This window comes from Felis catus, chromosome F1 (genome assembly GCF_018350175.1).
Source record: "Felis catus isolate Fca126 chromosome F1, F.catus_Fca126_mat1.0, whole genome shotgun sequence".
NCBI lineage: Eukaryota > Metazoa > Chordata > Mammalia > Carnivora > Felidae > Felis > Felis catus.
Window position 1 is genome coordinate 12,302,489 of NC_058384.1, and position 16,984 is coordinate 12,319,472.

Genomic DNA, 16,984 nt, shown 5'->3' on the forward strand with positions numbered 1-16,984 from the left:
TTTCTTCACCGGCAGCTGGTGGTGAAGATAAGAAACAAAAACAGAATAGAAAGGTTCATCAACCTAGGGGAGAGATCTGGACCTTTGTCAGACAAGATCATTAACGTCAATAATCACGCTTGCGTGCACGTTGGAGCCCTACCTCACGACCGGCGGGCAGACGAGTGGCTTGGGTGCAGCTCAGGGACGGCTAGGGCTGCTGCTTCCCCAGCTCTTAGGGCTTCCAACAGAACACCAAGACCGTGAAATGGGGATGAAGCACCAACCCTGTTCACACTGAGGTATTTAATGGTAACACAGGGGTCTGTACGACCCAAAAATGTACGCAGACTGTCCAGAAAAAGGCTCCCTGCTGTGGTGATAAGATTAATCTCAGACGCCGTCACGGCCAAAGGAATTACGAGGCATCTACAACTTAGCCAAGAAAGAGGGGGCAGACGAAAGGTTCTTTTAAGTTTCATACAAAGAAGCCTTCGTTACAGCTGAAGCATATCATCTTACCATCTCTTCAGGAGGGATAGATGCTGGGTCTCTTACTGACTGAATACTCCTCAGAAACTAGACAGAGAAATAAATTAGGGAAAATAATTCATACACAGGTTTGGTGAACCAATGTCTTACACCAAGTTACAGAAGCAACCAGCAATGCAAAAAGCAGCAATGAAGCCTTCTAACTGACGCACATGTTAAATACACAAACTTAAAATCTTGCTACTTAAAAAATGTGAATACAGTACCTGGCACAGCACGAGGCTCAGCAGAAAACACCTGTTAAGTGCCCTTTCCTCTTCCCTGCAGCTGGTTTAGGATGCCCTCTGCTGGTCAGAGGCATCTCTGCACCTGCTTTCCTTACACTGATAATTAGGAACACTTCTTTCACATCCTGCAGAGTTATTAACGAGTGAAAGCCTTTTCTAGCATAGAACAAATCTATCAATAATCTTCCTGCTGAATTAGGTCAATCTTAAGGCCCGCTGCCACATGAGATATAAAAGTTGAGGACCTTGTCAACTACGGAGATAACATCCACAGAACAAGTACATTCATTCACCGATTCGAAGATTAGTTTTCAAGTGCTTCTATGTCCCACACACCACTTAGGGCACTAGGAGCACAAAAGGAATACGATACAGTCCCTGCCGCCGGCCAGGTGCTCACAACCTAGAATGTAAACTGAGAACCGCAGTAACAGGTGCTGAGTGCCATATGGAAGCACAGAAGGAGAGACTGATTTCGTTGGGCGGGGAGTACCCAGGGTAGGGCTTCACAAAGAGACTGAGCTAGAACACAGACTTCAGCTTCATCTCACATGCCACAGAGAGCCCGTGGGAAGAAAGCATCTCAGCGACAGAAAGGCACACACAGGAAGAAGCGGGTGAAAGACACCGCCCACCCAAGAGCACAGCTGAGCTGCGTAGACCGGGGTGCGGGTGCGGCCCGAGAGAAGCTCAGTGACTATAAGTGTAGGTCGAGCTGAAGGCAGGCTCGGGGAGAGCCTGTGAAGGGCCTTACACGCCATGGTAAAGAATTTGGAAGAGAAGTCAAGGAGTGAGTTACAAGCCATTATACTGAGATGTAAGGTGAATTCTGAGAAGAAAGGGACCACCTGGGGCAGAAATCATCAGAGGAACACCTTTGCGGGGAGAAGGAGCGTCTGACCTCGGCGAGAGCCCATGAAGGTGTGCATTCAACATGGCCCCCTTGTGGAGGCCCCATGAGAGAACGGGGAACCGGACTGAGTCAGTATGCCGATGAGCCAGCACTTTAGTACAGCTACCGTGATGGGACTGGGTTTGTTGTTGTTGTTGTTATTGTTGTTTTTAGAAAGAGCAAGTCTAGTGGCAATGTGCAAAACGATTAAAAACAAGAAATAGAACAGAAAGGTTCATCAACCTAGGAGGGCAACGTGTAGAACCTGGTCAGGCAAAACCATTAAGAGGTACCAGAAGCAACAACAACACAGCCCACGAGGAGCCGAGATGTTCGCGTCCTAACTCCGGCTGTTAGCGCACGATGGAGGACTTCGGACAACTTGGACGGCTGTTCATGAACATTTCCCGACTACCTAATGCGTGCCAGGCACTATTCCGGGTGGAGATGTAAAAATAAGCCAAAGAGACTCTCGCACCCTCAAGAAGCTCAAATACTGGGAAAGAAATCAGACACACAAAGGTAATTTCAATATTAAACATTAAGTGGTGTCATTAAGGACAGGGCATTATAGGAATAGAAGGGAAGAGCATTTAATTAAAAATCTGACCGAGCCATTTTACCCCTCGGTCTCGAGTTCCCGAGCTACCAATCGAGGAGACGAGAATAAAGGAAGCCTCTGAAAGAATAAACTCCTACAATTCTGTGAATCTGGCATCGACAAAAAAGTCCAGTGTCCAAAGCTAGGATCACCCGAACACCGAAGGAGGGTCCCGAGGTAAGAACCGCCCACTAAAATGCTATCCGATTCCGGGTGCCACAGAGGGCCTGTCCCCTGGCTTACCTCGGGTGTGGCCTGAGGAACTTTGCAGACGGTCTCCATCCCCCCCAGCTTCCAGTGGCCGTCCTCACTCACAAACACAGATGACAGGCAGACGTTGTTGTGTGTCAGGTGCCCCTGGAGAAAAAGAAGAGGAAGAGGCTGCCGCTAGAATCTGTGAGGCAGAAGTTCTAAAGAACTAAAAACTGATCGCCGAAAGAAGCTAAGGCAAGTCCGCCCACCTGTGGCATAATAAACGAAGCACAACTTTAAGGAGTGACAAACCGAACAAGCCTGCGTATGCATTGCGAGGTCGGAGGGAAGGAAAAACGCGATGGACAGGCTTCTGTTCTCTCCCCTGCCCAGTGAGGCAGGTTAATGAAATAAAGGCATGACAGCAGGGCGCAGATTCTGCACGTCCCCGCCTCCACGCCAGGCAGGAGGGATGGTACGCACACAGGTACACGTCGTCATGGCCCGGAGCGTGTGCCTCCCTTTAAAGGTGAAGTTTATCTTTGCTCCCCTAGGCTGCTGTACTAACTTTCTCCTCTAAATTCTTTCCCACCTACATTCTAGCACGAACCCAGAAATCTTCCCCTGAAATCTTGTCAGGAGGCCTTAAAAATTTCTGCCGGAAGAAGAGGAAAATGGAATAACGGTAAGGCCCACTAGAAATATCTCACAGAGCACAGATGTGACAGAATACGGGACCAGAAAACATAGTACAGTCAAATAAGTAAGAAGGAAGAAGGCAATGAGAACAGAATTCAAGTACGTGTATGTTTTTTTTCCCCCAAACTGGAAATCATTTCAGTAGACAAGTGCGTTTTAAATATCCTACTTGCCAGAAAAGTGTGTACATATTTTGATATAAAACATTCCAAGATATATATATATCCGTTTTAAAGGAAGGTTCAGAATAGTACGGATGGTATTTTTGCATTTGAGAAATAAAGGAGACTAGGCGTAGGGACATTTGCTTTATGCACACACGGAACATGTCCGGACGACCAGGCTCATCACCGTGGTGGTCGCCCCTGGAGGGAGGTGGGGTCCTGGACTCACGGTGGGGGGCTTGCTCTTCCCTCTATGTGCTCCCACACTGTCCAGGCTTTTCACCACGTGCACGCACTCTTTCCAACAAAGAAAATATACCTCCACATGAAGCCCTAACAATTCTTTAATGTTTGTTTTTTTTGGTTTTTTTTTTGTTTGTTTTTTTTTGAGACAGAGAGAGACAGAGCATGAGCAGGGGAGGGGCAGACAGAGAGCGAGACACAGAATCCGAAGCAGGCTCCAGGCTCTGAGCTGTTAGCACAGAGCCTGACACGGGGCTCGAACTCACAGACTGCGAGATCATGACCTGAGCTGAAGTCAGACACTTAACCGACTGAGCCACCCAGGCGCTCCTGCAATTCTTTATATGCATCTTAGACAAGCTTTTAAGAGATGATAAATCCAAAGTGATATTTGGAATCTATCCCCCATTAATAGGAAAAGTGAAAAAAACCCAAAAACATATACTGAGATGAGTCATATGCAAATGTTTCTAACCTGTGACTGGTCATTTTAATCTTGGAGGACGACCAAAGGTTTTCTTACTTCAGAATGCAAATTCCATTAAGAAACAGCTCAGTAATACTGTCCAGAAACAGACCAGAAGTAAACAGAGGAACTACCCTTATCCCCGTGACAGTGAACCTGACTGCAGTGTTAACAGGCTGGCTCTCAGTGGCACCACCTACTCGAAAAGAAGGGAAAGTCTCTCCTGAAGAAATGGTCATTTCTTTCTTCAAAATCTAAAATGGAACAAAACTCCTGGAAATGTCCACGGCGGCATTAGCGTCAAGGCTTTCTCTCTGTCTTAAGAACAGTCATACAGCTGCAGCTATTTTTAGGGAAAGGCTTACCCCAAACTCGAGGGAGACCATCATCAAGGGAGTCAAGTTCTAGGAAACACTGCGCAGGGTCAGAGGGCTGACCGCCCGTCCACAAACCATCTGTCTATGGCACCCCCGTGCCTTCCGACGTGCGGGTTTCCGTCAGGAAGCTTCTGAGTCAGAACGGTGCCTTAGGATTTCGACACGTCCCGTGACCGCCCCCCGCCGCCAACCCGGTCTACACCAGAGCCTGTGAGCACACTGCGTGCGGGCCGCTTACTCTGTCGTGAAGGAAGACGAGGGCCAGCAGTACGTCGTAGATGCCGGCACAGACCTCCGCCGAAGACAGCACTTCCAAAGCCACTTCCAGAGGCTGCACTCGCTCGGTGACCAGATGGATCCCATCCGCCTCCACGGAGCACGATAAAAATCTCAGCAGGCAAGGGTGACGAAGTGTCTTCAGATGCTTTAAACACACAAACAGAAGGGGAGGTGAAGTTAACGACTCAAGACCAGACTGACGGCAGTTTCACGTAGGGCGGGGTGAAAGTCAGAAAACGTATCCTCGCAGTCAAGGTCCTGTCCAGCTCCCCTGCCCCCAAAATTCCAAACAAGGTGAAGGAACATCTGTGACCTGTTCTGACTTTACCAACATTTAAGTCACTCTACGGAGACCTGCAGCTCCCTTAGGGCAGTGTGAGCCCCCCAGAGCCCAGGCCTCCCGAAGATCACTGCTATTGACTCTGAAGCAGGTGCCCAATAATGACCGGAGAACTCGACAAAGCACTCAGATTCTGGAGCGGAGTCAAAACGAGGAGAAGACACATCGTGGGGGCCCACGTCCTGGGTGAGGGATGGCACTTCTCGCAGCTGCGCACCGACGGCGGGCCCCGCTCGCACAGCGGCGCAGCAAACGTGGCTAGAACTCTGACAGAGACCCTGCCACCTTTCCGGCCAGAAGAACGGCGGGAAGGAACCACGGCAAGCCTGAGTCCGAGGACACCCCAGAGGCGAAAGGACTGGAGAAGGAGACGTTCGAGGTGTCTGTCCGCGCACAGGTCTCAGACCAAGTCCCGAACCGACGTGGACAAAGCGGGCCGACACCAGCGCGGCAGAGTTTTGAGAAACGACCTGGGGTTTGAGCACCACGCACAGCAAGAGCGGGTGGAGAGTAGCTGGAAAACTTGAAGCCTGAACCTGAGGGGACTGACGGCCTGCAGTCAAAACCTCAAATACCAGAAACACCAACAACCTCCGGAGGATTAAAACAGAACCAAGAGTCTATGCGACAGGACATTCAAAATGTTCAGTATGCAATCCAAAATGCTCTCACTTAACAACAACAAAAAAAGTGAAAAGACAATCAACAAATATCAACCCCCAAATACACCGGATATTAGAATTATCACAAAGAATTTAAAACAGCGTAACCTTTATATTATAACCATTCTCCCCTAGAAGTAAAGGAAAACAGTTACGAAATAAATAGAAGTTCTCAGCAGAGAAAGAACTGTTATTTAAAACAAGTGGAAGTTTTATTATTTTTTAAAAATAATTGTTTATTTTTGAGAGAGAAAGAGAAAGAACACGAGCGGGGGGAGGGGCAGAGAGAGAAGGGGACAGAGGATCCAAAGCAGGCTCTGGGTGGACAGCTGACGCAGGGCTCGAACTCATGAACCGTAAGATCATGACGCGAGCCGGAGTCGGACGCTTAACCGACTGAGCCACCCAGGTGCTCCAAAATAAGTAGAAATTTTAGAAAGGAAAAATAAAATATCAGAAACTAATTCAATGAGAGAGAAACAGAGCATGAGCAGGGGAGGGGCAGAGAGAGAGGAAGACACAGAATCCGAAGCAGGCTCCAGGCTCTGAGCTGTCAGTACAGAGCTCGATGCGGGACTCGAACTCATGAACCGCGAGATCATGACCTGAGCCGAAGTCGGACGCTTAACCGACTGAGCCACCCAGGCGCCCCAAATGTTCTTTTTTAAAATAATCATAGCCTCGGGAACCTATGTGACAATAGCAAAAGGTCTAATGTATATAACTGGACTCCCCACCCCCCCAAGAAAAAGAATGGGGGCATAAAAATTGTGATGGCTGAAAACTTTCCAAATTCAGCCAAATACTAAAGTTTACAGATTTAAAAAGTTCAATGAACACCACACAGGAAAAAGCAAAGAAAACCACAGCTGTACATGTTATCATCAAACTGGTGAAGATCAGATAAATAAAAAACCTCAGGAGGCAGCTAGAGGGAGAAGCCTGTGCAACCTGCAGGACACCGAGCAAGGCTTGTAAACCTGTCATTGCACGGGGAGCGGGGGGGGCATGGAAGACGTCACTTGGGACAAAAACCCTCAATATAATGTTCGGTTCCATCTCATAAATGAGCACTCAGCATGGAACACTCCAAAATACCTTCTTGGAAGAATGCGAGCTCCCATGAGAGTCTGGAACACAGTGCTGGTTCAAGGTTTATATCAGTCATTTCAAGCTAGCCTATTAGGTGAGACCACAGGAGAATCTTCTGAGGAAATGAATTTGCCCAGTTTCTTTTCTTTTCTTGTAATAATCCCAAACTTTGACAACTCTAGGAATAGCTCCAGTAGGATTTCTTGTTTGTTTTTAAGAAGAAAGCTGTTACCCTCCCTGAGTCACTCTAATAACAAATAATTAAGAAAACTCTTGGGGTGCCTGGGTGGCTCAGTGGGTTAAGTGTCAACTCTTTGTTTCAACTCATGATCTCACCGTTTGTGGGTTCGAGCCCCACATCAGGCTCTGAGCTGACAGTGCAAAGCCTGCTCGGGATTCTCTCTCTCTCTAAATAAATACATACATACATACTTATAAAATTCTTTAATTCTTAAACTAATAGTTTAAATATGAACTATTAATTCGTACATATAGACGCAAATACAGCAAAGACCCAGATGAGCCAAGAGTCATGCTAGCAAGTTGGCTGAATGTCTGAGCTTAAGTGGACAGAACTGCTTGCAAGGGTCTTTGGAGCTATGGTTTCTGAGTAAAATTATGCAACCTCTTTCATATTTTTTTCATTTTAAGGATCATCTCAAGTAATTTGCAAACCCAGCATGGAACACTTTTGAGTTTTTACTTTTGCCTGTTCAGGAAAAATTATTCATTCAGCTTTTATTTCTTAAGACTCTTAATTATTTTCCTTTGGTTGTATGTAAAAGAAGTTTTATGCTTCTGACTAGTAAGTCAGAAGAAATATCACCGGGCTGAGTACTGGCATTAAATACAGAGTCAGTAAATTTCACCTAATTAATACATGAAATAATAAATTGCAATCTGCTTATTTTTTTAACCCTACATTCCCAGGAAAATTCTCAGTCCAAAGTGACTTTTGTGTTTAATAAAGGCAGAAAGGAATAACTCATAGCGTGATTCTGAACACGGCACTTAACTGGCCGAGAACGTCATGTGTCTCTCCCCTTCAGCACACACGATATTTTGCATAAATTATGCATACAGACTCACAGGGAAGTCAGCAATTACGAATCAAATAGAAACACTTCTTGACTCAAGATTCTGTTCCTCCAGAACAGAGGGGGTGACAAGATGCGACTGGGAGATGTTCTCAGTGAGCATCGACCAAAGAGAGCAACGGCTCTTGCGGTGGAGGGAGGCGGCTTTGTGGAAGGAGTGCCGAAAGTACCTGCCCCTGAGTCACCACATCCCCGTTCTGCCCATTCTGCTCCAGGCGAATCCTCTCAGACAGAGGATTCCGGGCAAGGACTTTTATCGTTCAACATGAGCAGCACTGGATAACCTGTCAACATCTGTTCTTATCCAGGCCCACACAGAGACGTTAGGTGTGAGAGTCAAGTCGTGAATATAAACTACGTCTACTTTTTAGGACGGGTTAGGACGCAGCTATCCAGAGAATTAATTCAAGCCTTAGTGGCTTAACTTTTCATTACTGTAAGTTCTGTCTCTGGTTCGCTATTTCACTTCAGGAACTGCACAACATAATAGTTATCAGCTCAGGTCTACCTGCAAGTTTTTCGACAGGAAGCAAGCCATAGTTTCATTCTGTTAAAGAAATATAACAAAGTAACCAGGACGCCTAAAACGAGAGAGCAACAACTCTCAGGGAGAAATACTCTGGCTTCTGCTGAGATGCAAGTCTGAGACAAAGACAGAAGCACACTCTGTCTTTGAATGCCCACGAGCTAGAGGTTAGATGAGACACTAGGAATAAAACGCAGGAAGAGGAAGGGATAAAGAATCCTGTGTTGGAAAGCCTGTACCTGAGGTGCTAAGGGAGTATCCAGGTAGAGATATTCCACAGGCAAGTGGGAAAGTGGACCTGGAGCTGAGACCAGAGGGCTCAGCAGTTACTTCGTCGGGGGCAGAAGGCCAGACATAAGCACCAGAAGAGAATGGACGAGAACCCGAAGTCTGGAAATTGTTGGGGAGAGCCGAGGCTGGGAAGGAGCCTGCGCCATCTGGAGGTGGCCCAACACACCTGGGGGATGGGGGCACTTCTTAAGTTCTTCTGAATGGATGATGATCAGGAGCCTTGGAAGAGAACCAGCTGACAATGGAGGGCAGTTGATTTCTTAGAATAAGGGTTGTAAACAGCACAGAAAAGGGCGAAGGGGGAGAGGAACAGAAAGAGCATGTCAGTATATAAGGAAGAGCGGTAAAGCATTCCCCAAGGGGAAGGCAAGCGATCTTCTATTTCTTCCTCATGACCACACACTGTGCAACCCCAAATATATTGACCAACCCTTCCAGAAAGCGGCCTGAGTCATGGAGAAGAGCACAGTGTCTCCCAAGGCAGGTGCACAGCGTCCACAAACGCACTCGTCGAGTTAACGTGGCTGCCTGGTTATGAATACACTCAGGGTCATTCACGAGCTTGTCCTCACCACAAGGTCCCACCTAAGCACTGGGATTAGAGCAAACTACGGGAACCACACTCTGATTTAGGAGTTATCATTCCTTACTATTCCTCAGAAATGAGTCCTAACCACCGGTGAGAAAATTATACTATTATAGCTAGTGACTTCAAGATAAAATGATAGGATCTGATGGACTTGAAGAACGTCTAGTATCGTTTTGTAGAGAAAGGTTATACCATGTTTCATCTTATTCCACAGGCTGCCCTGCATTGTGACTGTAGTTTATTTATAATACTAGAGAAACACTACACTCACGACCTAACAGTATACGCGAGGAAAACACTGTCCATCTGTCGGAAGTGGCCACCAAAACCGTCAAAGGTAGGACCGGGAGCCTGAACTCTAGAGAAAGTGAGGTGAGCTGGACATACTGTTCTACTATTTCAGGAATCTAGGAACACCAAGGTCCTATAACCCAATGAAACGTGGCACGTGTTTTTAAGAACTGTGACCTGCACTGAAACACCTTATCATTTTGTAGACATTTCAAATTTCTCAGGTTCGGGTCTCAGGTATTTAAAGCCACAAGATGGCCTGAAGAATAGAGGAGACAAGTATAAAGTACTGGAAAAGACTCAGCCTTGGTTTAGAAGGGTCTGTACTAAGGGGGGGAGAAATCTTCTGTCTCAAGCTCACAGTCCCTGCAGCATACGAGCCCTCAGACACCGACAGTGCAGCTTTACTTTTCTTGTTTAAAAACACCATGATCTGGGTTGTTCAACTTTCTTGGCACACATATCATAAAGAATAACATAGTGCTAAAAAACCCTGGGGCTCAGTTGGCTAAGCGTCCAACTTCGGCTCAGGTCACGATCTCACGAACCAGGAGATCAAGCCCCACATCAGGCTTTGTGCTGTCAGCACAGAGCCTGCTTCAGATCGTCTGTCCCGCCCCCCCCCCCCACCTCTCTGCTCCTCTCTGCTTGTGCTCTCTCTCTCTCAAAAATAAACAAAACAATGTTAAATAATCTTATGAACTTATTTAGAAAAAAAAGCTAAGAAAGATGATAAATCTCTAGTACTTCACTAATAACAGTCATCCTCATTTTTTTACTTAAAAAACGTGCTACCTTATGAGATGAAGATAATAGGAAGTATGTCAGATATTAACTGCAAGTAAGAATACAACAGAGAAGCAAGGCATTTTATCTTTTGCAAAATTACAATAAAAGAAATTTTAACAGGGGCAGCTGGGTGGCTCAGGTGGCTGGGTGTCTGACTCTTGATTTCAGCTCAGGTCATGATCTCGCAGTTCGTGGGTTCAAGCCCTGCATCAGGCTCTGGGCGGTCAGGGTGGACCCTGTGTGGGATTCTCTCTCTCCCTCTTCTCTGCCCCTCCCCTGCTCATACATACTTGTGTTCTCTCAAAATAAAATAAACTTTAAAAAAAAAAATAAAGACACTTAGGGTTGTTTTATTGAATTATATTCCGAGGTACAATCACGTTTTCTAATCAGAGGCTGGGGTCCCCCGACAGTGCACAAGCACCTGCTAATACACTGGTCCCCTTCCAGGATCAGCATCTGGAAGGTGTGAGCCAGGAGGACCCCCCTCCTTGAAGAGGAAACTGAAGCCTCTAAAAGTGAATGAAGCGACTAAGGTCCCTCAGCAAGAACCAGAACCCAGGCCAACATTCTTTCTGGGACATCACAATAGTCCTGGAAAAGAAAAAATAGTACCTGCAGTTTCTAAACTACTTTATTTCTAGGTCCGTCATCAATACGCTAAAGGTGAGCACAGTATGTTGTATAGAGAAGGTGGATCAGTATGTTGTACGCCTGAAACTAACACTGTGTGTCAACAACTATACTCAAATTTAAAACCTGAAATGCAAAAACTAAAAAGCTAAAAATGAAAATAAAAGTTAAAAGACATAAAATAAATATAAATAAACTTTACAAATTAAATCATATACTTACCAAAATGTCAACACTTACAGATTTTTGCTAAACTCGATTAAACTCTACCTTAATTTAGCCATGGAAAATTACCTTCCGAACTTCCTCACTAAAACAATATGATAAAAGCTCTCACCCTGCGTTTTCCGAAGCTTTTTGGTTCCAACATGTCCTGCAAGTTGGAGATTTTCCCATGAGGGAGGACAACTATGTTCTTTTTTTGTTGCTGTTTAATGTTTATTTTTGAGAGAGAGAGAGAGAGATACAGAGCATGAGCAGGGGAGGGGCAGAGAGAGAGGGAAGCACAGACTCCAAAGCAGGCTCCAGGCTCCGAGCTGTCAGCAGAGACCCGGACGTGGGGCTCGAACCCACGAACCGCGAGATCATGACCTGAGCCCAAGTCGAGAGTCCGACGCATAACCGACTGAGCCCCTCTCCCCGCACCCCCCCCCCCCCCCCCCCCCCCCCCCCCCCCCCGCCGCCCCAGGACAACCACGAAGGTCATGAACAAAAACACGATTCCTCAAGATCGCCCTCCTGTGACCCTCGTTAAGTTCCGCTTCGTATTTCTTAACAGGAAGCGAGGCAGTGAACCCCCCCCCCCCCACCAAAGGCGAGCGCCGCCGCGCACGCGGTACCTTGGCGGCCTTGTTCACGCGGTCCTCATGGTCTCTCCGGTACACGAAGACCGAGGCGCGCCGGCCATCCTGCAGCGCGGCGGGGTGCACGGCCAGGCCGGCCGGCAGGGTGAACGCGGGCTCCGTCAGCGCGTAGCTCTTCAGGGCGCTGCTCTCCGAGCCCATGCCTTCCGCCGGGAGGCCCGGCACAGCTGAGGAAGGAGGAAAACACCTGCACACATAAGCCTCCACCTGCGGGGGGTCGGGGGGGAGGGGAGATCACTGCGTGCGGGGGCCCCGCCGCTCCCACCCACCCGGCCCTCCAGTCCCCATCGGCCAGGCCGCCCACAACAAGGACGCCAAATGCTGGCCAAGTGCCGCCCAAGTCACCGGCGGTGCCTGTCAAGGAACAACTGAGGCTCTACGAGAAAACGCACCTACCAGGCCACGTGCAGTTACTGCCCCTCGCGACCCTCCCCCACACATGTGCGCGCACGCGCACGCGCGCACACACACGCACACTCACGGAACGCTCACAGCGCCAGCTGATCAAAACCAGAATAAGATCACCCGTGCTCCCTAACCTGCTCGCATATCCTGCCTCACAGGAGCCTGTTGCAAACCGTCATTATTCACCAATGAGAAAACTCCTGTATGTCTATAAGAACTTAAAATTAGAACAAGAACCAAACAAACTGGAGAGTGGTTCTCTCAATGATGAAAAACGTGTTAACAAATGGAGAGTTCACGCGCCGGGCAACGGCCCGGGAGCACCAGGAAAACAGTGGGATAGAGACAACTGGCTGAACACGATGACAATAAACAGAAAGAGGGTGCCTGGGTGGCTCAGTCTTGGGACTCTTGATTTCCTGCTCAGGTAGTGATCTCCCGGTTTGTGGGTTAGAGCACGGAGTCAGGGTCAGCGCTGGTAGTGTAGGGCCTGCCTGGGATTCTCTCTCTCCCTCATTCTCTGCACCTTTCCTCTCTCTTAAAATAAGTAAATAAACTGGAAGGAAGGAAGGAAGGAAGGAAGGAAGGAAGGAAGGAAGGAAGGAAGGAAGGAAGGAAGGAAGGAAGAGGAAGAAAGGAAGGAAGAAAGAAGGAAAGAAAGAAAAAGAAAGGAAGGAAGAAAAGAAAGAAAGAGAAAGAGAAAGGAAGGAAGGAAGGAAGAAGGAAAGAAGGAAGGAAGGAAAGAAGGAAGGAAAGAAAAAGAAAAAGGAAGGAAGGAAGGAAGGAAAGGAAGGAAGGAAGGAAGGAAGGAAGGAAGGAAGGAAGGAAGGAAGGAAAAGAAAGGAAGAAAGGAAGGAAGAAAAGAAAGAGAAAGAAAGAGGAAGGAAGGAAGGAAGGAAGAAGGAAAGAAGGAAGGAAAGAAGGAAGGAAAGAAGAAGGAAGGAAGGAAAGAAAAAGAAAAAGGAAGGAAGGAAGGAAGGAAAGGAAGGAAGGAAGGAAGGAAGGAAGGAAGGAAGGAAGGAAGGAAGGAAGGAAGGAAGGGTGCACTCCCACTGCTCTTCAAAGTCGGGCTAGGTAAAAAGGGGAAAGTGCAAAACTGTATCATCCCAGATGCTAAAACACCCACACAGACAGGAACACCTAGAAAACGCAGTGATAGAAAACAGATGAGTGGTTGCCTGGGGTAGGAGCCCCGTTACAGGGACCAGGAGAGGGGAAAGGATTGCAAGGGGTGTAAGGAGACTTGTGGGGGAATAGATTTATTCACTAACTTGATTATGGTTAAAGGTGATAACAAATACCGAAACTTTTAATTGTAGGGTTTAAATATGTTTATTGCACATCAATTATACCTCAATAAAGTTGTATCTGTGTATGTGTCTATATACATACAGATACACACAGACATAGAAAGGCCTGAAAAAATGTTCAAGTATTAACAGAGGTTTGCTGTCTGTGTCGGATCACGAGGAAGTCACAGACAGACATGCACCTGCATTTCCAAACCTTCTACACTAAGCACACACCTTTCTTTACAACGGGGGTACAAACTTCCACGGCTACAGCAGGTATTGCAAAGTGGCCCCACAGTATTGGGGGAGGAGCAGAGGGCCCTGCGTGTGACAGGCACCTGCTGACAAGGCCCGCACTCTGCAGGGAGCGGCCGTCACAATGTCCCAGCCAGGCCTGCCAGATCAGGTCATTTATCATAAGGATCCAAGAGCCTGAATATTTATGTGGAAATCTCCGTATTTTTCAGTGCTGGCTCGAATGTGTTCAAACCTGTACGGGCCAAATAACACACGTTTGAAAAATCTGTGGCAGTCAGTCTGCAGTTCTGGCTTTACCGTAATAGAAAAAATAAAACATAAAAAGAGTTCTTACTAACTCTGGTGGACGTGGTAAGAAGTTGCCAGTTCTAAATAACATGGCCAAAAATTCTACAGAGACCTTTAAAAATTTCAGTTTAAAAATTGCACCCTTTGAACAAACACACACCCAACAATCATCATACATAGACCCTCTACTTGGATTTTTTTGTTCCACTTTAGAGAAGTTCCACACAACACTTTCTGTGTTACCAAAGTATGCGGGGCCGCTGAAGACACATGCCTAAAACAGAGAATTCCAAGTGCCTACAGACCCACACACATCGTTATATAAAGAACACAACATGGGCAAAGCTAAAACTATCTAAAATTGAAACTGTTCAAAAATCCAAGAATACTTCTGAGGATAAGAACGAAGTCGTCTTCGTAACAAATCCACTGGGCTCCTCCCTATTCTGCAGTTGACCTTAACAACAGCAGGGGGATAAACAGTATTAAAAATGCCAAGTATCCGAACTATGTGTAACGCTCACCTTTCTACCGGGCCTACAAATAAAGTGTCTACGCGGGCTCACGGAGAAAACCAGCTCCCGTTAACTCCCCTGTTCTGGAGACGGCATGGTACCTGTGACAACGCCCCCGCTGAACAGCGAAGGTCACGTTCAGCAGTTGGAATGTTGCCCCTCTCCTCTAGGACACAGTTAATGGGTCAGGTGCCTACCCTGGGCCAAAGGGCAGTCAATTCACACATTAGCCATCTCTAGGACCCCCGGCCAGGTCTTTATCTGCCTCGGGAATCTGAACGCGCAAGGCATATTTCTATTTGCTGAAGGTAAAAGGATGCCATGAGGTGGAGTCAGGGCCATGGCCGGCCAAAGCCACGAAGAAGCAGAAACTTGGCAAGCTCGGAGGAAGGCAGCTGGCAGAAGGAAGAGCAAACACTGGGAGTAGCTTCGTCAGATCTGCAGGGGCGCGTTACTACCCTCCATCTCGAGGCTTCCAGAAGCCCAGCTGGAAATGCACTTCCTCACCGCCACATGGGCAGCCTTACAACCGGGGCCGGCATGAGGGGGCAGCTTGAGAGGTCCATGTTCTTTGACCCCAGCTGCCACTTCATCAGCAGAAGATGCCTACTTCTCTAGAACTCCTCTGTGAGAACGGAGGCATTAGTCAGAGAAGTGTTACTTTGAAGAGTGTGTAACGGAGGCCAGTCTAACTTCCTTCTCTCTTAGCCGCAAAATACAGCTTTTCAAAACCAACACGGGGAACTGCAAGAAAATGAAAATCCTCTTGGGAGGAAAGCACGGTGTTCGTGTAGTTTTAGCATTCGTCCTCAAAGGAGACAAGACGGCCACCAGGATGCAGGGGCGGTGCTCTGGCTGACTGAATGGCACTCGGCAGAGGCACAGCAAGGGACATATAGTTTACTTAGTCATTTCTCAATAGCAAACTACGTCGTTGCCAGAACACTGGGCCCAACAACACCTAGAGTTAGGAAAGCTTTAAGCGGTTAAAACCAGTTTTTCTTAGCAGTGGATATATTGGGTCTAAGACCCCAAGAAATACAACTTAAAAAAAAGAAAGGGGGGGGGGGGGCGCCTGACGGGCTCAGTCAAACTTCTGACTCCTGGTTCCAGCTCAGGTCATGGATCTCATGGTTTGTGGGACCGAGGCCATGTCAGGCTCTGCGCCGACAGCACGGGGCCTGCTTGGGATTCTCTCTCCCTCTCTCTGCCCCTCTGCTGCTCGCACTCGCACTCTCTCTCTCTCTCTCTCTGAAAATCGACAAACATTAAAAACAAGAAAAGAGAAAGAAAAGAAAAAAGGCAAGACGAGACTCCCTTCCTTGGGACAAAGGCTGCCATTTTACTGTTTTGAAAGCGTGATTAACGTGGACAGAAGTCTTCCCACGTCAGGACTGCAATGCTCACATTAGAGTAGGATTACAGCCTAAGTGCAGGGCAAACTTCATCAGGTGGCAACAAAAAGATGTGCTGTTGTCTGCTTTGAAGTCAAGAAGTCACGAGAAAAAAAAAAAGTTACAAGAAGACAGAAAAGGAGAGCATGGATATTCTGCAGAATTTACCATCCCCTCTCTCTATAATACGATGTTGGGTCGGCAAGGTCTGCTCTTGAAACATGGGTTCACCTACCTTCCTCCACCCTTTAGCTTCCTTGGGCAGCACATCACATTTCTGGGCCACCTGTGGATTATGCAAGCGCTTGTCTAGGTCACCGGGCAACTCCTACTAAGAAATCGATGTCATCTGGGGAACTCTCTCTCCCTCTGTTCTTCCACAGCAATTAATCGAGATGATCTTGGTTCTAGCTCTCTTAGCTTGGAGGTTCCAAAGATAAAGGCTTGCATCGTGAGTTCTAAGGACGCCCTATACTCATCGATACTTTGTTATCTGGTGCTAACATTACTCGGGCCCTTTGCTGTGATCTGTTTCAAGTACACGTTCTCTGTAATGAACGCAGTCCAGCATTGCTAGCTGACCAGCAATACGTAAAGACGCCTTTACGGACCAAAACAAGTATGATTTCAGCTAGGATTTGAAATGTTACGTGGGTACGCACACAGGTCCTTAAAAACAGCAGTAACGGTGATTCCAGAATTCAGGACCCGACTCAGTATTCACATGGTTTCCTAAACACGCTCTTCCGAGAAATGTTTCATCTTTATTCTAAAAAAAAAAAAAAAAAAAGGTACTAGGCAAGGACAGAGCCCGCTGGGCCTCCGGGGGCCCGGCACTCGTCTTGGAGAAGGAACGCAGGCGGTTTCCCGGCGCGGGCGCGACCCCCGGCTCCCACCGCTCCGGCGGCACCGCGCACACTCGCCCGACCCGCGGCGGGGAGGGCTGCCCGGGGGCCAGCGGGGTCCCACCGCGACCCGGCTCGGGGTG

The 16,984-nt window shown here is 47.6% G+C and overlaps 2 protein-coding genes across 28 annotated transcripts in view; both read right to left on the reverse strand.

The window, feature by feature from the left end:
• The window catches only part of SELP (selectin P), a 1,134,746-nt gene that overhangs the window by 225,546 nt on the left and 892,216 nt on the right, over positions 1-16,984 (reverse strand). The window lies entirely within an intron of this gene.
• SCYL3 (SCY1 like pseudokinase 3) overlaps positions 1-16,984 on the reverse strand; it is a 42,152-nt gene that overhangs the window by 24,339 nt on the left and 829 nt on the right. For 3 of the 16 annotated variants that reach the window (XM_045049126.1, XM_045049123.1, XM_045049124.1), the window contains exons 2-6: positions 16,232-16,765; positions 11,821-12,031; positions 4,631-4,816; positions 2,495-2,608; positions 502-558 (exon numbers count right to left, since the gene is read on the reverse strand). In XM_045049126.1, coding sequence (XP_044905061.1) covers positions 502-558; positions 2,495-2,608; positions 4,631-4,816; positions 11,821-12,031; positions 16,232-16,266 — 603 coding nt within the window. In that variant the 5' untranslated portion in view covers positions 16,267-16,765. Of the gene's footprint in view, positions 1-501; positions 559-2,494; positions 2,609-4,630; positions 4,817-11,318; positions 11,367-11,820; positions 12,052-16,231; positions 16,766-16,984 lie in introns of those variants that run through there. The other 13 variants (XM_011290895.4, XM_045049130.1, XM_011290894.4 and 10 more) reach the window with 9 other exon arrangements.